General features: G+C 34.9%; 1 protein-coding gene across 1 annotated transcript in view; it reads left to right on the forward strand.

The window, feature by feature from the left end:
* Positions 1 to 18,823: 18,823 nt before the first annotated feature.
* The window catches only part of LOC308338574 (uncharacterized protein), a gene marked incomplete at both ends in the record, with an annotated part of 80,824 nt that continues 72,085 nt past the window's right edge, over positions 18,824 to 27,562 (forward strand). The window contains one exon of the mRNA XM_080796787.1: positions 18,824 to 19,205. Within this exon, the coding sequence (XP_080652913.1) occupies positions 18,824 to 19,205 (382 nt within the window). The remainder of the gene's footprint in view (positions 19,206 to 27,562) is intronic.

Genomic DNA, 27,562 nt, shown 5'->3' on the forward strand with positions numbered 1-27,562 from the left:
ACATGAAGTATAATCATATTGTACATCCCAGAGAGGTTTTGTTATGTTAGTATTTTAAGAATAACCTATTATATTTTACACAGCTACCCAGTAAACAGTAATACCTTTTGTCATAATAACACTTCCTTTGCTTCATTATCTTGAAGATCTGCTGTCCATATTAATATTTTTATCTTCCAAACATTGATGGAAAATCACAATACCTTATGGTTCACATTATTTGGATCCAAGGGTCTTATCAGTTATTGTTAAGAACATCATAAGTGTCTGTATAAGAAAATGTTTTTTGGTAAGCAATTCTATTAGAATTCTCTTTCAGAATATTTTCGACATGCCTATTGTCTCACACACCTACAAATACTCTCACTTGGTCATGCTAATATCCTCCCATTTATTAAATACCAGCCACTGTTTCTACCCTTAAAATGAAGATTCTTAAATTGAAATGAATTTAATGATCATTTAATGAATTGAATAATCATTACAATGAAAAATGAAAATAACATGGCTATTACTATTAATGAAACTGGTTAAATTTTATCATATTGTTTTATTGACATAACATTAACATAATAACAGAGCTGTTGTTTTCCTTTAAATTCAAAGCATTCCCACAAATGTCAAATAAGTTACTTCTGCAGTCAGAAATGTTTATTTTGCAAACCATTTGAGTGAATCCCAGAAAGGAATAACTTTTAGTTTGCTTTGGATAGTCTTCTAATGTTTCTGTTTTTGTCAAGTAACCATCTGAGGAATATTGTTCCAATTCTTCAACAGGATAATGTGACATCTATGGACCTGCAATTCTAACAACAATGCATAGTTCATATAAACTCAGGTGCAGCATCAAGGATTTATCAAGGTCCATTCCATATTTCATAGATTAACTCTAGCATAAACTGATGTCTTGAATACATGTGAACCACTTGTTACCTAAAAGAAGCTATTACTGTCCTATTAGGCATTACCTAATCTGGAAGGAGACGGTGAGGCAAGGATTTCAACAAAAAATTTAGAAGATCAGAAGTTCCATTTCTGCAAAAGAATTACAAGACTTAGAGCAAATTGGTTGGGAAGTCTTATGTTGAATATTCTGTATTAATCTGACCGGATATTTTTGGTTGGGATTAAATTTTATCTGAGGATGTATGTTTTCTGTCCTTGCTAGCTAGAATAAAAATGTGTAATTTCACAGAAGTAGTATTACCAGATTACTAACTGGATAGAAATATGGATGGATTTCTTGAAGACTGATAGGCCAGAACTTGTACGTGGTGTGTTAAACATATGACTAACGTGATGCCATCTAAATAAAAATCTACTTTGATTTCTCCCTATCTCTTTCATTTTTTTTTTTTTTTACCAGTGGGGAAGAAAATCTTTCCCAGCACTATAAATTTGGGCATATCCCATGATTATTCTGTTTTTGACAGGGGATAGTCAGTTAACCTCATAACTGTAGACTCAATTTAGAATACAGAATATCCATCAAAATACTAATTAAATATTAATTAATTCAAGAGTATGATTTCTTTTTTTTTTTTAAGATTTTATTTATTTATTTGACAGAGAGAGATCACAAGTAGACAGAGAGGCAGGCGGGGGGGGGGGGGAAGCAGGCTCCCTGCTGAGCAGAGAGCCCGACGCGGGACTCGATCCCAGGACCCCCATGACCAGAGCCGAAGGCAGCGGCTTAACCCACTGAGCCACCCATGTGCCCCTCAAGAGTATGATTTCTTACATTTTTCTCCTCCTCTAAGTCTACTTTTCTTAACCCTGAGAGGCTACCTGTTTTTAGGTTGAATAGTATAGTTGGTTTCTGCTTTCTCTTCACATCCGAGTCTTCCCACATTAGCTGTGGTTTGATATTTGAAGGAAAAGGTTTAAGGGGATAGGAAAAATTTTATTTGCATTGGTGACTTCTTTGTTTCTGGTTCTGGCAGGGGTTTAACACTGATTTTTTTTTTTTTTTTTGGTCCTTTATCATGAGATGCTATTGTAAATTTTTAAGATTTTCACATCTGGGGCCATCTTTCTCATGCAGTACCTTTGAATTGAGAAGAGGCATCTCTATTTCAATTGGACCCTTGTGACTCATTCAACATTTTCTATAAACCTAGAGTTTATCTCCCATTTTTAAAAGACTTTATTTTTAAAAGCAGTTTTAGGTTCACAATAAAACTGAAGGGAGATTTTCCATATACCTTTTCCTCCACATGTGTGTAGCCTCCCCCATGTTAGCAACATCTTCCCCCAGTGGACCGTTGTAATTAATGAACCTTCATTGACATATCTTTAACACCCAAAGTCCATAATTTACATTGTGGTTCACTCTTGGTGTTGCACATTCTGTGGGTTTAGACAAGTGTATAATGGCATGTATCCATCTTTATAGTATCAGAAAGAATATTTTCAATACTTTAGAAATTCTCTGTGCCCCATATACTTAGTCCTTCCTCCCCACCCAGGAATCCCTGGCAGCCACGGATCTTTTCACTGTCTCCACAGTTTTGCCTTTTCCATAATGTCATATAGTTGGAATCATACAGTATATAGATTTTTCCAATTGGCTCCCAAATCCATGTCATTTCATGGCTCAATAGCTCTTTTCTTTTTAGTGTTGAGTAATATTCCTTTGTCTGGATGCACCAAAATTTATTTATTCATTCATCTACTTAAGGAAATCTTGTTCGCTTCTCAGTGTGGGCAATTATAAACAAAGCTGCTACAAACTGGGAGCAGGTTTTTGTGTGTAAATAAATTTTCAGCTACTTTGGGTAAATATCAAGAAGCACACTTTCTGGATCATATTTTAAGAGTATGCTTAGTTTTGTAAGAAATTGCCAAAGCGTTTCTTCCAAGTGTTCCATTTCACATTGCTACTACCTGTTCCTTTTGTTCCACATCCTCACCAGCATTTAGTGTTTTCAGTATTCTGGATTTTGGTCATTCTGGTAAGTGTGTAATGGCATCTCCTTGCTGTTTTAATTTGCATTTCCTTGATGACATACCTCCTGTTTTTTACTGCTGGAGTTCTTCAGCCTTTTATTGTCCCTTTGAGACTGAATTCAAGATGACTTGATTGAATATTCATTTTCATATGTCCCATTCATTCCTTGTTCAACAAATTGAGGTTCAGGCTGCTCCCATGATAGACACCCTTATCTTATTTTCACAAACTACTTAGGCTTTCTTAGGTATGATATATTTTCCCAAGCAACCACAAGATCTTCCAGCACACATGATCTTCTTACAATGTTATATTCATATTCCTTCCACTGAGATGTGGGGACTACATTCTCTGAAGAAGCCTGAAACACATAGAGTGGTCAAGTGCAGAAGTTTTGATCAATAGTCCCAGTCCCAATAGTACCAGCCAGCATCAACTGCTAGACTTGTGGGGGAAGATGCCTGAGTCACCCACAGCCATTGAGTCTTCTGAGCTGAGGCCTTACACACTATGAAACAGAGACTAGCCCTGTTTACTGTGTCCTGTTTGAATTCCTGCCCCACTGAGTCCATGTGTAATGGAATGATTGTTTTATACTACTAAGGTACTAGCAATGAAAAAGTAGAATACTAGGAGTGAGTTATGCACCAGCCCTCGATGTCTTCTAGATGCAACAAATATATCATGAGTTTGAAGTGGTCTGATGGATCTCTCTCAATTTAGACCACAATTCCATCTTTGCAATAAGAAAACAGATGTTTTTCACAGAAGTTTCTTCATAAGCCTCCTTCTCTAAGCCCTAATCTTTTTTCTAGCAGATGGGTCCAAAAGACATGGAATGAGTGGGTTCACTCCCAAGTTCCTTTGTAATACACATAATAATCTGGTTTTGCTCTATCTTGGTATCTGTTCACTGTCAAAATGTCAATTTTAACATTTTTTGCACACAGTATAAAGGATTCATATATGTTTGGAGCAAAGATGAGAGATGTTCTTCCTGGGAGGTTCCAGAGACAGAGTCATGCCTACAGCATGACCAACAATAGCAATGTATGTCCTGGGACAAATTGAGACGACCATCTCTAGAGAAATAGAATTGAATTTCTGGAAAGGGCAAAGGTCCTAAGATGGGTTTTGTTTCCCTCAGAGTAAAGAGTTTATTATTCTGGCATGGGGATGGATTAAAGTCTAAGTAGACTGACTGCTTCCTACCAAAGTAAACTTATTTTCTGTCAACCCTCCAATCCTGAAGAGAAACCTGATTTACAAAGAGAATTATTTAACAGATATCCACACCAGCTAATTTTATTAATTAGTCCTTCATTTAGAAATATGACTGAGAATAAGAATAACTTGACTTTTAAAAAAAGTTTTTATTTAGGGGTGCCTGGCTGGCTCAGTCATTAAGCATCTGTCTTTGGCTCAGGTCATGGTCCCAGGGTCCTGGGATCAAGCCCCACATCAGGCTCCCTGCTCAGCAGGAAGCCAGCTTCTGCCTCTCCCTCTCCTCCTGCCTGTGTTCCCTCTCCTGGTATGCCTCTCTCTGTCAAATCACCAGTTCCATACAGTACCTGGTGCTCATCATGACAAATGCCCTCCTTAATCTCTATTACTTATTTAGCCCATCAAGTGTACCCACTCCCCTCTAGTAACCATCAGTTTGTTCTCTATAGTAAAGATTCTATTTCTTGGTTTGCCTCTCTTTTCCTTCCCTTTGCTTGTTTGTTTTGTTTCTTAAATTCCACATATGAGTGAAACCATATGGTAATTTGTCTTTCTTTGACTGACTTACTTCGCTTAGCATAATACTCTCTAGCTCCATCCATGTCATTGCAAAAGGCAAGATTTAATTCTTTTTTATGGCTGAGTAATGTTCCATTGTATATATGCACCACCTCTTCTTTACCCATTCACCAGTTGATGGACACTTGGGTTGTTTCCACAATTTGGCTATTGTAGATAATGCTGCTATAAACTTTTGGGTGCATGTATACCTTTGAACTACTGTTTTCATATTCTTTGTGTAAATACTTAGTAGTGTAATTGCTGGATCATAGGGTAGTTCTATTTTTAACTTTTTGAGGAACCTCTACACTGTTTTCCATAGTGGCTGCACCAGTTTGCATTCTCACCAAAAGTGTAGGAGGGTTCCCCTTTCTCTGAATCCTTGCCAACCCCTGTTGTTTCTTGTGTTGTTGATTTTGGCCATTCTGACAATTGTTGAGGTGGTATCTCACTGTAGTTTTGATTTACATTTCTCTGGTGATCAGTGATGATGAGCATCTTTTTATGTGTCTGTTGGCCATCTGGATGTCTTTGGAAAAATATCTGTTCATGTCGTCTGCCCACTTTTTAGTTGGATTATTTGTTTTTTTGGGTGTTGGTTTTGATAAGTTCTTTATATATTTTGGATACCAACCCTTTATCCAGGTAAGACATTTGCATATATTTTCTCACATTCTATAGGTTGCCTTTTAGTGTTGTTGATTGTTCCATTTACTGTGCAGAAGCTATTTATTTTGATGCAGTCCCAATAGTTTATTTCCACTTATTTCCCTTACCTCAGCAGACATATCTAGAAAGAAGTTGCTACCAACTAGTCTTTTATGGAAAATGAATCTCCACTTCTACACTGTCCCCTCCAAAAAGAATAAGCTAATTAAACAAAAAAACTGCTCTTGGAAAATGGAGATATTTGAGACTGTATAATAGTTTTTCTTCTAATGAACTATTCTTGCCTGACCAGCATTGGTTTTTTTTTCCCCTTCTTTGAGAACCATCCCACTATTGCTTTCAATTTGCATGGTTCTCATAGTGATTAACTTACCCACTGGTATTAAAAATAGACATGGGCAGAACTGGAAGAGATTATGCTGAGTGAAATAAGTCAAGCAGAGATAGTCAATTATATAATTTCATTTACTTGTGGAGCATAAGGAATATCATGGAGGACATTGGGAGATGGAGAAAAGTGAGTTGGGGGAAATCAGAGAGGGGGACAAACCATGAGAGACTGTGGATTCTGAGAAACAAACTGACAGTTTTGGAGGGGGGGTTGGGTGAGCCTGGTGGTTGGTATTATGGAGGACACATATTGCATGGAGCACTGGGTGTGGTGCATAAACAATGAATGCTGGAACACTGAAAAGAAATAAAATAAAATGGAAAAAATAATAGACATGTGAACCAGTTCTGAGCAGTGAGGATTCTGAATCTCTCTGGCAATGGTAATTTGTTAAAATATGTCCATATGAACAAAGTTGAGCTAGTAATAGCCAATGAGTGTCATTCTCCTTTTCTGCTTAAGTCAGTTGGAAACAGGTTTCTGTCATTTGAAACCAGAGGTATGGTTCATAGATTACTCATCAATATTAAAGAAAACATTACTGCATAAAACAAAAAGAACAAAACTGAACTTTTATTAAAAGAGAGTAATCAGATACTCAGAGTTTTGGGAATTAAAAATAATAGTGTTAAAATTTTCAATTAATAGGAACTACAGGCAATAAGTTCTCCAAAATTTGGCCAAGTAGAAAAAGGATTGGAAAATATGAAAGAAAAAATAATAGACATAAAAAAAAGCAAACCAGGAAGTCTAAAATCTATATAACAGAATACTAAAAATAGGAAACAAATAAAAGTGTGCCTGAATATAAATAATGAAATAATACTTCCTAAAGACAAATACAGGTGTTATTTTTTAAAATAGACTTTTTTTTAGAGCAGTTTTAAGTTTACAGAAAAATTGTGCAGAAAGTACAGAGCATTCCCACTTATCCCCCTTCCCTACTACATAGTTGCTCCTATTATTAACATCTTGCATTAGTATATTTATTACAATTGATGAGCCAATATTGATACATTATATTAAATAAAACTCATAGTTTATTTTAAAGTTCAGTTTTTTGTTGCTGTACAATTCTATGGGTTTTGATAAATGTATAAAGGTGCCATTATTACTATTTTTTTATTTTGAAAGGTTTTATAAACACTGAGCAGGAAGAATAATTAAGAATAAAAATCTAACTCCAAACAGACTATTTTGAATTTGAGCACACCAAATATAATTAGAAGATTCTTACAGTTTTCAGAAAGAGAGGAAAAATGGAGGTCAGATTCATTGAAATGAAAATCTCTAACATCAAATATATTTGTAGCAATCACAGGTGACAATGGAGAATGATTTCAAAATTCTGCTAAGAATTAATTTTTAACCTAGAATTATACACTCAGCCAAACTGTAATAGAAATAAAATTTTCTGACATGTGAGAGTATAATAATTAAAAAAAAAACATAGTCTGAGTTTATATCTCATATGCTCTTTCTAAAGAAATAAGCTAAATTGGTGATGGACTGAAGAAAAAAAATATTTTAGACCAAATGGAAATACTATGATTTAATTTAAATATTAAAACAAAGGATTGAAATATTTTTAAAAGTCCAACTTTACAATTGTTCTTCTATCCATCTTCTATCTATCAGTGTTAGATAAATCATACTGATGATTTAAAGAATACAAAGAATATGAGCAAATACTACACTACCTGTGTAACTCTGGATAGTTTATCTGTCAAGCTTCACATAATCTATTGCTTATCATTGGTACTGGTATTGTTGAATTGTTAGCTGTTGATAAAATAGAACAGCATGGCTCCAATTGCTTCCATTTCACATATCATAAAAAAGATTGTTTTACATTGTTTTTTGAAAGGCAAATAAAGAAAAAAAATTGAGTTAAGATTAGGGAGGGATGTGCACAAAGGAAATATTTAAAGACAGGGTAAAAGAAATGGATTCCTTTACATTATTTTGCGTTTTTGCCTTGAATTTACAATTCAGGGAATCATCGTCTTATTTCTGTCATTATAACATATGAAGACTTTATTTAGGAAAAGCATTGTGCTTTTTCCCCCATAAGCTAATATTACAAAATAATTTCATATATTGAAAAACCAAACTCATTTCAACACTTTGGAATTCTGCATCAGTATTATATATGTTAATAATAATGAATTTTTGGGGCGCCTGGATGGCTCAGTGGGTTAAAGCCCCTGCCTTCGGTTCAGGTCATGATCCCAGGGTCCTGGGATCGAGGCCCGCATCGGGCTCTCTGCTCAGCGGGGAGCCTGCTTCCCCCTATCTCTCTCTGCCTGCCTCTCTGCCTACTTGTAATCTCTCTCTGTCAAATAAATAAAAATAAAATCTTAAAAAAAAATAATGAATTTTTTAAAATCATGCAACCTAAAAAATCTTATTTGACACAATATTTGCATCATTTATCTCATGCAGCAACACCTTTTTTAAAAAAGATTTATTTATTTGAGAGAGAGACAGAGATAGTGACAGAGATAGTGAGAGAGAGAGAACACAAGCAGACAGTGAGAGAAAGCACAAGTGGAGAAGAGGGAGAAGCAGGTTCCCTGCTCATCAGGGAGCCCGAAGTGGGGATATCTATCCCAGGACTCTGGGATCATGACCTGAGCTGAAGGCAGCAGCTTAGCTGATTGAGCCACCCACACGCCCCAAGCAATGCCTTTCTTTCCTAGTCATTTTCATACACTTTTATGCAATTCACATCATAAGACAATTTGTGTATAAATAAATCCTAGATCTTTTAAAATCAACCAGTGGAGAAATTGAAATGCAACATAAATTTGAATGCATGTAAGAGTATGTATTTGAAGGGGAAGGTTAAGGCACTTGAAATATATTAAAGCAAGAATAGTAATTACAACATTACAATAGTACAGTAATAGTGTTATTTTTCAATTTCCCATATTCATTCCACATTTTCTTTTCAATTTCCACATATCCTATTCTACTGGTATGCTACTTTTAAAATTTAATAGGATAACTTAAAAAGGAAAATATGTTCTAAATTTGCAACAAAGTGTATCAGTTGACTCAATTATCCTTTTGATTGTTGGCATAAACATACAACCATTTTCATAATGGCAAGAGGGTAAAATACTCAGGTACTTTATCCTTGAGTTTTTCTTTTTTAAAATGTTTCTCAGTCACATATAGTACAATTGTGAAATAGTCTTTATATTCACACAGAATATTAACATTTAATATAATCCTCCTTGTTGTTCTTTCTGGAAAACTGGGGAATATTTTCAGTGAGGATTTGATTTCCTCATTTTTGGCAGTGGGTTACTCAGTCCCTGCCTAGTTGATAAACACAAGATAAACTCATATACGGCTTTAGAAATGATAATTCTTTCAGTAAGAGAGTTGATGCCGGGCTAGGATAAACACAGTAATATAGATGGTGAATATGTTTTGATGAGTCACAAGACATATGACTAATTTATGTAAGGTTCAAAGTTAGTTTTTCTAATTTTTATGAAAATAAATGCTATATTCTAAACAAATTCCTTGAATTAACAATTTCATTATGCCTTTGTGTGTAGTTTCAAAACTCCGATCTGATTTTCTGGAAGAATGGGGACAGAATTCTAGGTATAATTTGAGGAAAGACAAAACTACTTCAGAAAATATACAGTTCAAAAGCTAGAAATATTGCTTCAAAGTCTTCTTCAATAGCTCAATTTATGGCTTGGATAGGCTTTTAAAAATGTAAATTTGTTTTCTATCTCATTAGGCATGTCAGCCATTTCTAGTCACTAATGAGATAGCATGAACCATCATCCAAATCATTAAGAAGTCCTATCCTTTCTATCTTCAACGTATATGGGAAATCCATCCACTTCTTCCTCTCCATCACCCTCCTAAGACAAACTGCTATTAACTCACTTCAGAATTACTGCCCAAACTTCCCATTTCTTCTCTTTGCTGATGTTCTTGCTGGCACTGCAATTACTTTAAAATGTAGTAATTATTGCTTTGCCTCTTCTTAGCTTGTAATCTGTATGTTTCGGCTTCATCATTTGTAAAATGTGTGCAATAGGGCTATGAATATTAATGGACTAACATGTATAATGTATTTAGAACAGTTTGAGACATATGATAAGCACTTATTACATACTAACCTTAGAATGTAAGTTCTGTGTGAGTAAACTTTTTTGTTCATTTGTTCACCCCTTTAATAATCAGTACCTAGAGAAAGATGCATTCATGGAATGCAAAATATAATAGCTGAACAAATATGAGTTAGTAGCATTGGGAGACAGGTGCCGTTTAAAAGAAAAATTTTAAGAAAAAAAAATTATCCTGCAAGATCACCAAGTGTAAATGTTGAGTCATTAGAAAGAAGAATGAGGTCATTTGGGAACAGTAAAAATTGGGGAGAAAATTCACTGAAAATACTTCATGTACTGAGCTTAATTTTAGAGAATTCGAAACATTTTACATAGAAAGAGACACAGAAATATGGAAATAAATATGTGCATTCTTATGTATATTTGGTTCAACATGCAAGGATACAAGGGAGGGAGCATAGCAATGAAAGTCATAGCTTTCAGAGCCATATTGCTTGGGTTCACATCCTTGCTTTAACACTTACTGGCTAGGTGACTATGAGCAAGTTCCACGCTTCAGCTTTCTAATCTATAAAATAAGGATAACAAAAGCAACAACTTCAGAGTGTTGTTTTGAGGATTAATGGAATTCCTATTTATAATTAATATTTGTAATTATTATCTGAAATTATTATTTGTACTCAGTATCTGGCACATAGTAGAAACTATGTAACTGCTTTCTAAGTAACAGAAAAATTAATAATTTATTATATTTCAAGATTAGGAGATGACATTTTTATTGGATTTTCTTTTCTCTCTCTCTCTTTTTTTTTTGGTGCTTATGGCAAATTAAAGTTACAGAATGATAGTATCAAGTGACAAACAGGATATTATATAAATGAAACAGTGGTAAACAGATTCTCAGGCTTTCCTAAGAATCCTCATATTTTAAAAAATCTACTAACATGAGAATGGTATCCTGCCAATATGTTAACATGCAAATCTACAATTAAAGAGAGAAAAAAAACAAACACAAAGACAAACATGTTACAGCATCTCAAGGCAAAAATCTTGCTACTTCTTTAACAAATCTCTGGGTAAGGTTATTAGTTTTGGAACCTCCTCTATTGTTATTGAGTCTCTCAATTCACTGTAATTTTGTGAAACCCTGGCCATGTAATGGTCACAATAGGCATAGCAGGGTTGATGGCAGCTTTTGAGCGATTTTTAAAATTGTAGCATCCAAGATTAGGCACACTGGGCAAGTAATTCTGTTCAGAATTGAAATAATTTTAAATAATATGGATTTCTATCAGGTGACAGTTTTTAATGTCTTCTGACCAACTCAATGTAATATAAAAAAAAAGCACATCATGTCAGGCTAGCTTGAAAGACAGTGTAAACACATGTACCAGCAGAGTTATTGTTCAAAGTGTGTTACATTTTTGCTCATGATAAACATGACTGTGTGTGAACAGAATTGCTTAGGAAGAATAGGCTGTTTTTGTAAAAAGTATACTGTGTGCAATGTTTACCTGGTTTTCAAATCCCTTTCTTAATTTCCCCAATCATAAACATGGAAGTTTTGAAAACAAAACTCTCTCTATAGAGAGAGAGAATAAAAGTACATCTATATTCAATATATAAAATATGTGTTATCCAATGTGGTAGCCACTGCCACACATGGATATTTAATTATATATTTATTAAAGTTAAGAAAAACTAAAAATTCATTTCCTCAGTCATACTAGACTACATTCAAACACTGAAAAGTTCTGTGTGGATGTGGCTAGTGGCCACTGTATTGAACAACAGATATATATATATATATATATATATATATATATATATATATATTAGTCTCTAACATTGTACTAAGTTCTATTAGGCAGCATTAACATAGCATTTGTTTCGGAATAATCACATATGATCTTTAATATCTTATTTGGAAATTGTACAGATGCTTAATGAGTAAGAAACTTAATTTTTATTGGATAAAAATACTCAAAAAAAAGCGTGAATATACTTCCAATTTCTTATATATCTTAAACCATGATGCAAAATAAATCAGGAAGAAATAAATCAAGAATAGTCTTTGACTATATATTAATAATAATCAAAGTCAAACTAGTGTTTATATTTGCTTTTCTTCATTAATGTATAAAATTTTATTTATTTATTTTTTAAAATTTTATCTATTCATTTGACAGGCAGATCACAAGTAGGTAGAGAGGCAGGCAGAGAGAGAAGGGAGGAAGCAGGCTCCCCGCTGAGCAGAGAGCCCGATGCGGGGCTCGATCCCAAGATGCCGGGATTATGACCTGAGCCGAAGGCAGCGGCTTTAACCCACTGAGCCACCCAGGCGCCCCTAAAATTTTACTTTTACCTCTAAAAGTAGCAAAGATATTACAATCAAATTCCAAATACTATGAACATCAGTATACTTCTAATACTATGAACCATAAATAGAATTTAACAGTGGGATGCTAGAGAAGTCTCATCTGGGCTCTATACCTGGATTTAGTTCCTGAGTAGCACAAGTCCATTTTCAAAGCAACTCAGAATAGGCACACCAGACACGTAGTATATATTATTCACACATAATAAGTTATAAAGTTATAATGACTTAAGTATTTAATGACCTTTAACAAACAGAAAAATGGCAAGTAGGTACTTTTTTTAAGTTGAAATATGTAAGAGTTCAATTATCTTTTATTAAAGGATTACTAAAGATGGTAAATTTGACTAAAATATAATTAATATTTAAACAGCTATTTATTTATTTATTTATTTTTATTTTTGTAGAGATGTAAAAGAAACTTTCTCTGCTCTAAAAACTTCTCGAGGTTCTTGGGAAAGTTGTATATGTGATCAAAGTTAGGCAAAACTATGAAGAACCATACATTGTCAAATGGTATAAATGAGTTACATATAATTTTTAACCACATAATAATTAAAAGATGATACTGAAAAATTTTGTATTCCATGTAAACATTTTAACAGCCATAGTAAGAAACACGCTATGATTAAAATTACATGGAACCCCTGACATAAAAGGTAAATATTAGGCATGTTAAGTTTTCATTGGGTTGTTATAGGTCACTTGGAAATATAATGAGATGTCATTCAAGAATTATTATTTTTTTTTTAAAGATTTTATTTATTTACTTGACAGACAGAGATCACAGGTAGGCAGAGAGGCAGGTAGAGAGGAAGAGAAGTAGGCTCCCTGCCGAGCAGAGAGCCTGATGCGGGGCTCGATCCCAGGACTCTGGGATCATGACCTGAGCCAAAGGCAGAGGCTTTAACCCACTGAGCCACCCAGGCGCCCCTTGTTATTATATTTTTAAGTTTAATATACATTAAAAATACAGAATTTCAAAAATGCAAACATGGTATCTACCTTCAAACTAAACTAAAATATTATAAGAAAGATTTTTATAAAAAGAACTTAACTTACAAAATCCAGTTTGAGATGTTAATCACTTCATCTGACACTTTTAATCTACCTCTAATTTGTAGTAAGAAAACATGTTTTAAATTATTTGTATCAAGATAATTATAATGTTTAGCTGATAATGATTATTAACATGGATAATATTAATAAATTTAACATTTAACTATTTGACATACCAAGAATTTGTACTGCAAAACCTAGTTTTGTCATTTCTTGAAGCAGAGCATGAAGTGTCTTAATGCATGTATAATACATGACTTGATAGACTAATTCGAATACCTGAATAGAAATTAATATCAGTATTCCTGTGGTATTATCTTATTTTTAATGATGGAAATAGGTGTATTTCCGTATACAAAGGTTTTTTAAAGGTAGTTTTACTTCTATCATTAGTTGTTCTCTTTTTGATATTTAGAATATGCTCTTTAATGATATTTTTTATTATTCAATAGAAATGAAGTTTTTCATTCAACTGGGCATGAAAAAGACATTGAATTAAAGTGTTACTAGTAAAACTGAAATAAATTAATTACATAATTTTTAAAATTATGTACATAATTTAGGTAAAATTAATTTTTGTGGATACTTGATGTCACGCAGACTCTTGAGTAAACCTTATTAAAAGGGCAAGTAAGTTTAATCTGGTTGACTCATTTGACCATTCTGCATAAACTTTAGTACTGTACTTTACACTAATAAAAGTTCTTGAGTTAGCTTTCAGAGGATGAACCAATCCTTACCAAAAGTTTAAGCAAAAGTAGTAATGGTAAAGATCTATGTCTTAAAGGGTGAGGGCATGATTCCTTTCCTCTTACTTAACTATAATAATTTGAAACTCCACTATGGGATAACATAATGCATTTTTATTGGAAAAATTCGTATGTCTGTGACTTCAATATAATACAAACTTCTGATGGTTAGGGACTAAATCCAAGTAATCTTTGTACCTTTCCCATAATGCTTAGCATAGATACACATGGAAATCTCATATGGTATATGTTACTGAATTACAAAAGTACTAGCAAGGTTTTCATTGAATTACAAACACACTCACACACACATATACATACACACACACACATAACATATATGATGTGTACATGATATGTATGATATATAGGATACAAAATAATGTGTATGTATGTGTACATATTGTATATGATGTATATGTATGGAATGTGTACATATTTATACATGTATTTCCTTTTATTATGAAGTGTCATATAACACAAAGATAAAATGCAATATCACAGCAGAATAAACCATCATTTTTATCTAGCCTCAAGTTGGTTCTTTTTTCTGTGAAGATTATAAGACTTGATACACTAACAATAAAGTAAAATACCAACACTGTTTTGCATGTCTTCTTGCAGAAAAATATTAACTACCTTCTAATATCAAAGAAAAATTTCTGAAGCATGTTTTCCTTCTGATTACATATTTTCTTAAAGCAAAGGGCCTCAAATTAACCATATTTGACTTTGTGGATTTTTTTTAATTTTAGTGGTCTACATGGTAAAACATAAAACTTAAGCTTTTAATGAATTTATAGTTTAAAGTTGATGACATGCCAGCAATAATAGCTTTCAGCATGTCTCTAAATTGTATATTAACAAAAAAGACTTAGACAATTATAGCTATTCAAAGTACTAAACTAATATTTTAAGACCTGATGTTTTGACATACCTGAGAATCAACACTTTTTATTTATGTTGCTTCTACTCTGACCTTAGAAAATGCAAATTACAGATATAAATGGATTAATTTATTCTACTACTAGAATAAAATACTTAGGACTTTCTCAGGCCTTGAAACATGCTGAGTATTAAACATTATAATCCTTTTTTTTCCTCAAAGGGATTAATTGCAGGTTGAGTCTTTTCTTTCATCATTTTAAAAAGCAAATAGTATTTGTGAATACTATTATTTCTACTATAAATGGAAGCTTAAACTAGTTTCAGCATTTTATATATATATATTTAAATGTACAGTGGTTGATATACAATATCATATTAGTTTTAAGTGCACAACAAAGTGAGTCGACATTTTACGTTACGAAATGCTCACCATGATGAGTGTAGTTACCATCCATCACTATACAAAGTTATTACAATATTATTGACTATATTCCCTATGCTGTAGTTTTCATCCTTGTGATTTATTTATTTTATAAGTGGAAGTTTGTACCTCTTAATCCCTTTTACCTCATATAGTCCTTATTTAATGAAAATTTAATCATTCTTACCCGAATCCAGACCTGGTGTATGTACCATATATCATGAAGAATAGCAGTCTGAAAGAAAACAAAAGAATTCTGAATATAGTACTGAAAAATGAGACATGAATGCTTTTCTGAATATGGGTATGATTCAAACAGACAAGTGCAGATAAATCTACATGAATATTGCATCTGGTTCACTGAGTGGCTTATAATTTTGAAACTGTCACATGTCAGCAAATATATCAACACTGCTAGAAAATCAAAAAGCAAGTACATTTCTGTTAAGTGAAATTGCTTCTACCTCACATAAGATAACCATGACTATATTTTAAATAAAAAGTTAGCTTTTAAAAAATCACTTTTACTTATATTTTCAATTTGTCTCTAAGTGAAGATAACTGAGCACATAAAAGAGCTCAACAAATATTTGAGAATGAATATCCATATACATGTGTGTATGTGTATATATAAATATGTATATTTATATGTCCATAAAATGTATAACAGTGGTCAAATAGTTATAGTTATTCTTTTGGAATCTCAATATAGTCAAAGGTCATGATAATTATATTTTCATTCATGTTCTGTGAGATGAGTTTTTACTTAAGAGGTCATTATCTTCTAGAAACACAATTGACAATATCTAAACATAGAAAAAATATTTTTATTTTAATATTGATGAAAATCTTGTAATTTATTTTCTTAAAAACCAAAAACAGAATATGACTATCAATTACTTGACCAGGTAAGTAATATATTATGTCATGCTTCACTATGACTTACTTAAACAAACAAAAGTTGTATATTGTAGGTGAGCTGTAGGTGGGGGTAAATATAGAAATCCAGTTTAAAACTGAAATCTAACTTTAGAAAGGTCATGGAAATATATTCTTTGACAGTAAGTAAAAAAATTGTTGGAAAAAAATATCGATTGATCATCAGTATAATGAATCCTTAACACTTCTAAGAACATTTATTTAGACTTAACAACTTACATTATAAAGCAGCCTTTTAATTTTACAGTTTGCAAATTATAAGCTGAGTCTGCAAATACCCATATGGTCAGTCAACATCAGTAAGAGTGGTAAAATCAGTAGTAAAATCAAATTTTACTCCTTTAAGTATGAATATATAAACTCCATACTTGGTTGTCTTTCCATAAGTGATTTGCATATATTTAAATTGGCGTGGACACCTTTAAAGAGAGGCAGTGTTTGAATTTGTAAGTAGAGTGAAAGTACAGTCACCAATCAGAAACCTTCCTTACATTCCCCAAATCACTTGCATTTCACATTTCTCTCCACGCAGCTGAATTGGACGTACGACCTCTTTTTCGCTGCCCTTGTCTCTCCGCTTCCAGTTGATTTTTAAGCCAATAACGGAACTTCATCTACCATATATGACACAAACATGACAGCAAACACATCAAAGGGGAGGATCCTTTCTCTTCCGGAATTCTGTAAGCATGGAACGCTGACCCTTTGCTCCTTGATCTACCATTTCCCCAACACTTGCCACTGTGCCATAGCCCTCTGCCCACTTTGAATATATCATTCTACCCTTTATAATACCGCTCTTTTCTCTCCTCGGTTCAGCTTTCTCCATTGCCATAAATATTTCTTCAAAATATCCTGAGTTTTGAGGTGGGCTTTTCAACCTCACTAGACTGTGACTGAAAAGAAAATGATGACGCTAATAACAATAACAGCGAATAAACTATTACAGAACTATTACAGAACCCCTCACTAGCGATATGGGTTGCTCGGCGCTGCCCTAAAAAAACAAAACAAAACAAAACAAAACAAAACAAAATAAACCAAACCAAACCAAACAAAACAAAACAAAAACGGCATTAAGTTTAGTCTGAGAGCATTCCTCCTTCCTTTTTCCTTCCTTGTGTGAGGAGTCGCCTCTACCTGCGAACAGTGGAGGCATTTTTGTTGTCGACTAACCCCCTCTAGCGCCGAACTGGCAGCATCCGAGCCGCGGCTGCCAGGAGGGCCGAGCGCAAGGCTTGGCGGAGCTCAAGAGAGCTGGCGGTTTCGGCCTTGCCCTCTGCGCCCCGCCTCGGCCGCGGGGCGAGGGCGTGAGGGCTACGGACGTGAGACCTCTCTCTGTTAGCACTGCGTGTTGCCCCGGCCTTGCGCTGAGAGCCGCGTGATCCCACCAAGTAGCCAGTGAGTCGGCTGCTTCCCACCACCCCGAGCGCTGGGAGGGAGTAGGTGCCGCGAGGGAGCGGCTTGCGTGGAGAGAGCAGTGCGCTCGGCGCGCACTCGGCGACGCCGCGGATGTTGCCGCGCGCCTCTCAGCCTTCGGGCTGTACGGAGCGCACGGTCCGACCCCGCCACGCCGGGGGCACCCCAGGGGCGCTCCGGGCCCCGGGAATCACAGCACCCACGACTGCGACAATGCTCGTGACCTCCACCGCGAAGTCACCTCCACACGCGACGCGAAGACCTCAGTGAGCCGTGGCGCCTGGCACCCGCCGGTATCCAGCCTGATGTGACTCTCCTCAGCTGCTTGCTCTCTCTCTCTGGTTTACTAGGACTCGAAGCCGCGGAGGCGGCCACAAAGTTGAGGCGCTCGCCCTAGTGGGCAAGTTTGGGCGATCCGAGCTGAGGAGGGGTTAGGTTGGCGGCCACCACCAGGCTCGCCCCAGACCGGGAGCCCTTGCTCACAGCACTTACCCCCTCCAGCGGCGGAAATATGAAGTCAGGGGGAAGCGGAGTCAGGGGCTGACTAGTCCTAATGCGCTCGGCGCTGCTGCCGGGAAATGGGAAGCAAAGTGCTTGGGGGACTAAGTCCGGCCGCAGAGATGCTCAGAAAGCGGCTGCCAAGGCCAAGGCTCTTCGCGCACGCGGCGGAGTTGGTGGTATCCGTTGTGCAAGCGCTGCCGTAGCCACCTAGGCGAGGTGCTGGGGGCGCAGCCCGTACGTAGCTCGCTTGGACTACTCGCGGCCCCGCGAAGCCACCTCGGTTGCTCGGCTCTGGCCACACCGGCCCGAGGAGTGCCCGCGATCCCCGTGCCGTTTCACAGCTGCTCTGTCTCTCCGTCTTTTGACTCCGCAAGTGCCCACGTCAGTCCGGAGAGGCGCTCGGGCCGCCTGAACTGCCCGCCGCACCTGGTTGTCCCTCCCCTTATCCCCCCCGTGAGGCGCCCTCCCCCGCCACCTCGCTCCCCTCCCCCAAACCACAGCCCGAGCTCGCTCCTGCGCGCGCGCTCTCCCGGGCCCAAGTGAATAGTCCTCGCGCGAGCGGGACACGGTGGTGGATGCAATTCCGCTCGCTTACAGCCGCCGGGAGCTCCCTGGCGCCGCAGGCAGCGTCCTCCTCCGAAGCAGCTGCGCCTGCACCTGGGCAGCCTGGACCTTCGTGCCCTGCCCCCGGGGCCTCGCGCGTGGGGCGCCCCGGGACACCTCCTGCGGGCCGGGTGGAGGAGGAAGAGGAGGAGGAAGAAGACGTGGACCCGGACCCCTACCCTACGCAAAACACCGGGTCTCGCTGCTGTCACTTCTCTTTAAGTGGGAGAAGAAGAGAACTGGGGAGAGTCATGGGGGGCTGTGAAGTCCGGGAATTTCTTTTGCAATTTGGGTTCTTCTTGCCTCTGCTGACAGCTTGGCCAGGCGACTGCAGTCACGTCTCCAACAACCAAGGTAAGGGACAGGGAGGAGAAGGGGGAGGGGGCAGGAGGAGGCGGGGGTGCTCTGTGGACCGGTGCTTTGGTAGCCTCCTGCAGGTAACTTCGTCCCGGGGTAGGCTTCTCTGGGCTCACCACAGGAGAGGTCGAAGGATGTCCCCTTACCAGAGCGCCGGGACCGGCGACCTCTGGAGTTGCTGTCCCTTTTGCTCCCAAATGTCTTTAAATGGATGTGTGGGCATCAGCAGCAGTTGGGTCCCACCGCTGGCGGCCGTGGGACCTCTCCCGGCAGTGCTGTCTCCACAGGAGGTCAGGCTCTGTGGCACAGGTTTAATGGACTTAACGGCCCTTCGCGGTTGCTCGCAGCACGTTAACATGTAGCTTCTCACTTGCCTTCATGAAAGCAGATAGCTCCCGCTGTACTCTAGGACCAGATACCAGCCTTTTGCGTGTGCTATACTGCCCTCGCCCAGCCGCAGCCCCCTTACCCCATCCAGACCGAATGTAGACTTGTTCGAAATTATTCCTGGACCAGATGACCAGATTTATTTTTGTGGTTTCTTCCTTGAGATGGCAGGGGTGGGGGTGGGGCGCGGGGAGACAAACATTAAGTGTGAATTTCCAAGTTGTGAATATCCTATTCATAAAGTCGAGTCACTGGCAGATCTTTTAGGAAGAAGACTTTGTTTCAGTAGGTAAAGTGTAAAGTGAAACTGAATAGTATGTGAAAAGTGAAAGTCAGGTTTACCAAGTAGAAAACGCTGGGAATTTTGAAGATTTTCTTTTCTTCTGTTCAGCAATCTTTATGAGACATATCTCAGTGAATTTCTGCTATGAATATTTAAGGATCTATAAAAATATCACCTGCATAATCTAAATCCCTTGAAACAAGCTGTGAACCACCATAAAAGTTTTCCAGCATGTACCTGGCTGGATGCTTTCGTTGGCGCTGTGATGACCATCAATATGTTACCTGTTTTGTCACACTTTTCTGAAGACCTCAAATAAAAAACTTAAGTTATAGTTACCAATTAACATGTAAGGCCTCGAAATAACTTGCAGATATAAAAATGGAGGTCAGATGACATGAAAGTGTGCACTTGCTTTGTGAGGATGAGAAGGTTAAATGAGAAGGCAAGTAAAACAACACAGCCTTTTTTGTTGTCAACATAAGACTTTTATTTTACTGGGAAAGATAATCATGCAGAATAAGTATCAGTTCTTATTTATATGGCTGGTACTTTTGACATGTTTTCCTAATTCTTTCTTTTCTTTTTCTTTTTTTTTTTTTTTACCTGCTAGATTGCAATCACAAATGCATATCTAAATTTGGAAATCATACATAACTGTCATGCCTTTGAAGATAAAGAAAATAAGTGCCACCTATAGTGCCGTACTTGTCTGTGGTGGTGTATACCTACACGCACACATTCCTCATTTGTTTCCATTGGCATTACATATTGAAGGAGTAGTTACTTAATATATCTCTGTGAAAATAGAACATTGTAAAAAATAACATAAAATTATTTACTTGAACTTTTTTTGTAGGCAGAGAAAAACAATTTTTAATAATCAGAAATTCAGACATTTATATTGTACTATATGTTAGTATTTAGTATGTTAATATACATCTCTTTAGTAGCCTCAATAAAAAGAGAGTCATTTACCAGAAATCTTTAACAGTTATTTCAATGCAATAATTTCCCTAAATCAGCATTTAGTTTCTCATTAAGTGTCTGTGATGTACCAGTTACCATCGTAGGCCCCGAGGAAACAAACATAAATAAAACACATGTAAGAATCTCCGAACAACTAAAGTGCCATTCTACCAAAATGTGTCAAGTGTTAAAGTATAACCCTTCACATTCATATTAAATTTAAGGGCATGGAGGAGTTATTTGTTATCCTTTTGCAATAATTTTTATTTATTTATTGTAATTATTTCCCCATAGTTTTTAAAGACATCTTACCTAAAATATTTACCATGTATATAATGTATATGTTTTCATCAATTAGCTTAAACAATGTCTGTGAATGAATAATACTCAGTTTACCCATCCATTAAGTAGGATCATTAAAGGTAGACTACTAAAGCTCTGAATTTTCACTGTTACAATAGAAACACAGGCTATGCATAAGATTATAGTTGACTAATCTTGTACCTAAAGTCTAAGTTGGGTAAAATTTAGGAGTTCTTCAATACAAAATTATAGAGAAACTATGCTCGGGTATTTTTATCATACACGAATGATAGCTTATAAAATGCTTTATACAGACTAAACTCGTAGTGATTAGAAATTATGCCTTATGTTATTTTGAAATAACTTTTGAATACTGAAATCATCATATGAATGGTTAATAAAATGTCAAACTTCAGAACATTATTATTAACATTCTGGAGATTTTTTTAACTTGAAGTTTCATAAATAATGTGAATTAAAATATATCAGTTTTTAAACATTGAAAACAGGCCATTACAGTGTGTATACAATATAAAAATAATATAAAATGTAAATTAGATTTGTTATACACATGATAGTAAATATTAGTGATATGATTATTATTTAATTTTAAGGAGATAACATTTGTTTTCCTAGTAACTTTTCCTAAGGGAATTTATGTTTTTTTTTTTAATTTGTTAGAGGGCAAAATTTCATTTTTATATAACTTGTTTTCTGATTAAGGATATTCACAAAGTAAGTTTTTTAATGTTACTTATCTGTTTTTACCAAATTGTATAAAAATCTATTATGTTGAAATAAATAAATTCACCTTCTTTCCCTCTCCAATTTTTCCATACTTAGGGTAAAATGAAAGTGACAAAAAAGTGAACTACCTAATTTTTAACATGGTGCTTAACAAGGTACTGAGAGTAAGTTGACTATAGGAAGCATCTCTTGCCCTTTAACTGGCTCTGAAGCTCTGCACTATAAAGACAAAATAAATCAATTTGACTCTCTCTTCCTATTACCTAAACCTCCTTGAATCGATCAAAAAGTAGAGTTGCTTCCTAGATCACTTCATCTGATCAAGTAAGTGAAAACATGATTTGTGTTCAAATTTCTCTTATTCCATTACTTTTCCCTCTATTTAAAACCACAGTATTTATTAGGTGTTGCCAATTTTTATTTAAAAATAACAGATTCTACTCTCTTTCTACATAAGCTTTTATTTCTGTTCTGGAAATTTAGGTAAATATAAAGCATTATCTTGTTTCATGTGTAAGTAACCAAGTTTATCAATTATAGTGGTTAGTAGCCACCAGGGGTCCATTTATTCAAAGATTACTCTGCTTTAGCAAATAGTACTGTATAGCCAAAAGGAGTTCACTTACTTCTTCAGGTCATGTTTCCAAAAATAATCAGATATTAACATAAATTGTCCAAGCAAATATGGTTTGCATGCAAGGGTCTAGTGAACTCATTTTACTACCAACATTGTGTGAGTTGATCTTTTGGCTTTTTTCCAGGGAACTCAGGACAAATCAAGTAAACAAGCTAAACAATACTCTGATTTGTTAGTTTCATTGAATTCATTAAATTGAATGTAAAATATACTGATTTGTTTATAAATACAGGTGAGCATACCTGAGCAGAAAAATATCTGCTTAATGAAATTTATAGCCTTAAATTAGTTGAACTTCCATAAGTATTGTTCACGAACTGTAAAACTAAATACTGTTCTTATATTTATAGAAAGGGATGAATCGAAAATTTTTCAGAAAGTTCGAGACAACTTTACTGAAAATATTAAAAATTTTGTTAAATGAGAGAAACTGGATGATTTAAAAAGTATATTTCTAAAAGAACTTTCACCTAGATTGAATTTTTAGGGATAAACTATTCATAGTTGTAAAGGTGCAGGAGATTGTAATCACATGCCTTCCTAATTAACTATAAGTACAAAAACAACCTACAATGTAAATTTATCGTATATTTACAAATAGAATAAATCATTATATAATTATTTACTATGATTAGTATTCAAAGTAGAAAGATAAAATCTTTGATATGTATTGATCATATAAGTATTGTTTGCTCTGGGTTTGGTATAAGACCATATCTAAAAACTTTTTCATGTGTAAAAATTATAGAGTGTTCTTTAAGAATCTCTTCTTCAAACCAGAAGTACCATGAATAAAGTGGTTTTATTTGGATTTTCTTAAGAGGAAAAATATGTATCTAAGGTATAAGACCAAATTAATGTTTATATTTTTTAACTTTTTTTTATATTTTCAGACTTTTCTGTATAGATTTGCATTGCTTTTCTGTTACAAAATTAAATGTTAAGAAAAATATTAGAGTAGAAATCCTTTTCTTTCTTCCCTCATCATTGCCAGTATAAACTAGCTCAAAAGGCATTATAGATTTCTTGTATTTCCTTCTCCCAATCTTTTCCCCCATTGCAGGCACAGTGTTTCAGTCTTTTTCTTCACACACCTGAGTACTTCTGACTACATACTGCCTTTGTCCAAAATGGTAAAAGGATAGATAGAATTTTATACTGTACATCAACCAGACTCCAGCAGTAATAGAAGTTTCTTCCTTGTCTTTGACTCAACACTTTTTGGGGAGTGTAAATACTGTGGAGATCAATACATATAGTTAAGTGATCAAAATGGGTTGACTTTGCCCAAAGTACAGTCAATTATAATCAAACTAAACTTATACATACAGAGTAAATTTGTTCTACATCTATCATGTTCTTTTTTAAAAAATAATTTAAAATAATTTAAAAATTTAAAATTTTTAAAATAATGCATATTTATTGTGTGCAATATATTTGAGATATTGGGTCTATAGCATTTTGATCAATTTGTAATTTCATTAGAGGGGGAAGTGACATTTGAGCCACATTCTAGGAAGGAGAAAACTAATCATAGAGTAGAGAGAATTGCATTCTAGGTATGGGGAACTGCCTCGGCAGTGATCTTGAAGGGAAATGAGCTTGACACATTTGAAGAAATGTGTGTTCAGTGTGACTGGAGCTTACTGAACATGGAACAGAGTAGCTGTGTAAGGTTTGAAAGATGGTTTGAAAGATGGTTAGGAACTAGATCCTATAGAGAAGAAAAGGAGTCATGGTAAGAAGTAGTGTTTTAATATTATTCTAGGTAAAATGGGAAACTGTTGAGGGAGTTCAACAAATTTTCACTTTAAGAGCATTATGGCTAATGAGCAAAGAGATAATTGTCAGATGGCGAGAGTAGAATTAGGAGTTTGCCACAGTTTGTTCAAGAGAGTGGTTATAGGGGCCTGACCTAGTGTGGTGGTAACAGAGATGGAGAAAAAAAGATGGATTTGAGGTGCATTTGGGAAGTAGAATTTATGAAACCATCTTATCTTTACAGAGAAGTAAATGTAGATATTCAACATTTATATCATTTTCCCCCATGGGGTCCAAACAAATTTTTAATTACTTCCCGTAAAAATTACCTTGCTATATATAAGTACTGATAATTGACATGAGATATGAGGGATGGGGTGAAATAACCATTTTCTATTTTATTCAGATCAAACTGTGGTTTGAAATGTAATTTAATAGTACAGTTTTGCTATTTCAAGTGGTTATACATAACATGCATTCATATTGGATCAAATGCCATTTGTTAATGCATTTCTAACATAATTTTCCATATATAGCTATTTTTTTTTTGTCAGAGAGGATAATGGCACAAGTGAATGGGTACATCTTCACAAAGCAGTATAGTAATCCCAACAGAATCTAGTTTTTAGCTAAAAAGAGCAATGTTTAGAAGTTTGGCTTATGCACCAGTTTATTCATTTCTGTTAGGATCAGATTATTATTATGGAAAACACAAAAATCTAAGTGATACTAGATATAAAATAGATGTGTTTCAGATATTTTCCATTATTTTTTTTTTCTCTGCATTTTGTTAAAATGAAGGGAAACCAATGTTCAGAAAGTTTCTAAGAGACACAGTAAATGAGATTTTAGGTTATATGATATTCTTGGGATGGGGTGAGGGAAGAAACAGGTTTTCCACTAAACAGTAGTAAATTGCATGTCATTTAAAAGATTTCCCTGACTAGTTAATTATACATTACTTTGAGTTGTCTTTTAATAATATTATATGAGTGCCATTATTAAATATAGAGAAACATAAATAGTCCTAACTTAACAGGCATACATACTTAGGGTATATTTGGAAAATTCATACTCTAGAAAGACTTCACTTAAACATTTCCAAATATTCTTAAATATACATTCAAAACGGTAAATCTCACATTTTACTTGAGTGCTTAGAATGTTCTGAAAAATGCTATTTTTATATTTATTTTCATTCAATAAACATTTAACTTCTTATGGGATATACAACTTCAGTTTTCGATAGTAGATATTCTAAAACCAAATGGAAACTCCACTCTTTAGACAGATATTTATTGAAGGTCTACTATTTGATAGGTAGTGTACTTACCATATGTAAGGGTTCAAGGAGAAATTTCCCTCCCAGAAGGTATAATTCAATGACAAGTTTCCAGTCTCTTTTCAGATCTGGCAAGAAAAATTTGTTTCCTTAAAACTAAATACAAAGTCAACTAGAAATGCTTTAAAAACACATTTTTATGTGATAATATGTAGCAGTACTGATGATAAGGCCTCATAATATAGAACATTTTTGTACCACTTACTTCAAAGTAATATCTAATATTACATTTTATTTCAAAGTTAAGTCATTCAACAATCACATATTAAGCATCTCAGGAATTATGTTGGGTTCTGAGGCTAAAATGATGATTATCATATAGTCTTGTTCTTTAGGAACTCAGTCTGCTCTGTTGATGTTGAATCATCTGTAGTTACTTTATAATTTTTATAAGATAAATAATTTTACAATAAGTGAGATTATTAGGAAGAAATGAAAGGGAGAAAAGAAATACTACCAAACTTTTATGCATTTTACTTGTGAAATTGATTCACAAGAATCTTCCAGTGTTTTATAATGGATATATATTTAATTATTTGAAGATAAAACAAATGTGCCTCTTAAAAATATATTCATGGAGTGAGCTTTTGTTCAAAGGCTATTAGACTGGCATATTTTGATGTGTTTATTTAAGGTGGTTTAATTATTAAAAACTGTAATCTATGTTGAAAATGAAAATGCAAGTTTCCAGTATGAGATAGCAGCAAGCATACCTTTTAAATGACCTTTGTAGTAAGAATTGAGGTTAAAGTGTGTACTTTCAGTCCATGTTCTGAAAAATACATTCAGCTGCTTTTCTGGGATACTGACGAGTCCTCTAGCTTTTGGCCTGCTTGATGACCTGTACTTGGTTATAAATGAGAATTCATCGCTCTTCCTCCTATTTCATTTCATAACTTCAGGTGGAAAAGTCATTCTTATTTTCTGATCATAGGAAATATACTCCTTTACTGGATGTTCAGGAGGTGGAAATAATTAATGTTATTTTTGTCTTATAATGTTAGGTATCTTTGTGAATATCTGGAGCTGATAAAAAGTAGGCATATATGTAAATATATACATAACTTATTCATTTATTATGTTAAATTTAAAATAACGATAGGATAATTATATATTCTTTCAGGTTGGTTATACTGTATTATGATACTTATATTTTGCGGTACATGAGTTTGCAATGAGAAACACATTATTAGATAGTACATAAAGGGCAATATCTAGAATAAGGAAAACATTTGCCCACAATTAAAAAAAAATCAACAAATCAAAATTTTCCTACCTATGATGTTTATTAATAGGTATATTTAAGCAAGTTAATAAGGATAAATATTTTGTGTACTAAGAAACACATTTCTGTATTCCAGATAAGAATTATCAAAAACTAATAAATGACTGTCCCTAAATTTGAGTTGAATTATATCTTAATATATTTTAACTTTTACTTCAAAAGGCAGAAATTTGTTCCTTGTATTGCTGACAGATGATACTTTAATATAACTGAAAATAATAGAAATGAAGTGTACAGAGAATTAAAATGTGCAGAGACCAATTGATAGTTTAGATAACTGAAAATTGATAAAAAATTGATAGTTTAGAAAACTGAAATTTACTTTTAAATATGATGCAGTAGCTAAGTGATTATACAGATACCCAAATGAAAGAAAAATAGAGATAGAAGAGAGAGCTGAATTATGGTATTACTTAAAAATTGAACCTGTTTGACAAAAGGGTCTCTCATTAGATATCTTGGATAAAATTCTAACTCAGATTCCTTAATTTCTGCAAGTATGAAAGTGTCTGTTGTTAAGAATCTTAGCTAAAACTTAAACCCCAAACTGCAAATTTTCTTCCACACTCCCTCTGGATTTAAAGAATACTTAGATAATGTTTATTTTGTGAATACAAGTGAATATAATATGAATATAATT

The sequence above is a fragment of the Martes martes genome (genome assembly GCF_963455335.1).
Source record: "Martes martes genome assembly, chromosome: 1".
In the NCBI taxonomy this organism is placed as follows: Eukaryota; Metazoa; Chordata; class Mammalia; order Carnivora; family Mustelidae; genus Martes; species Martes martes.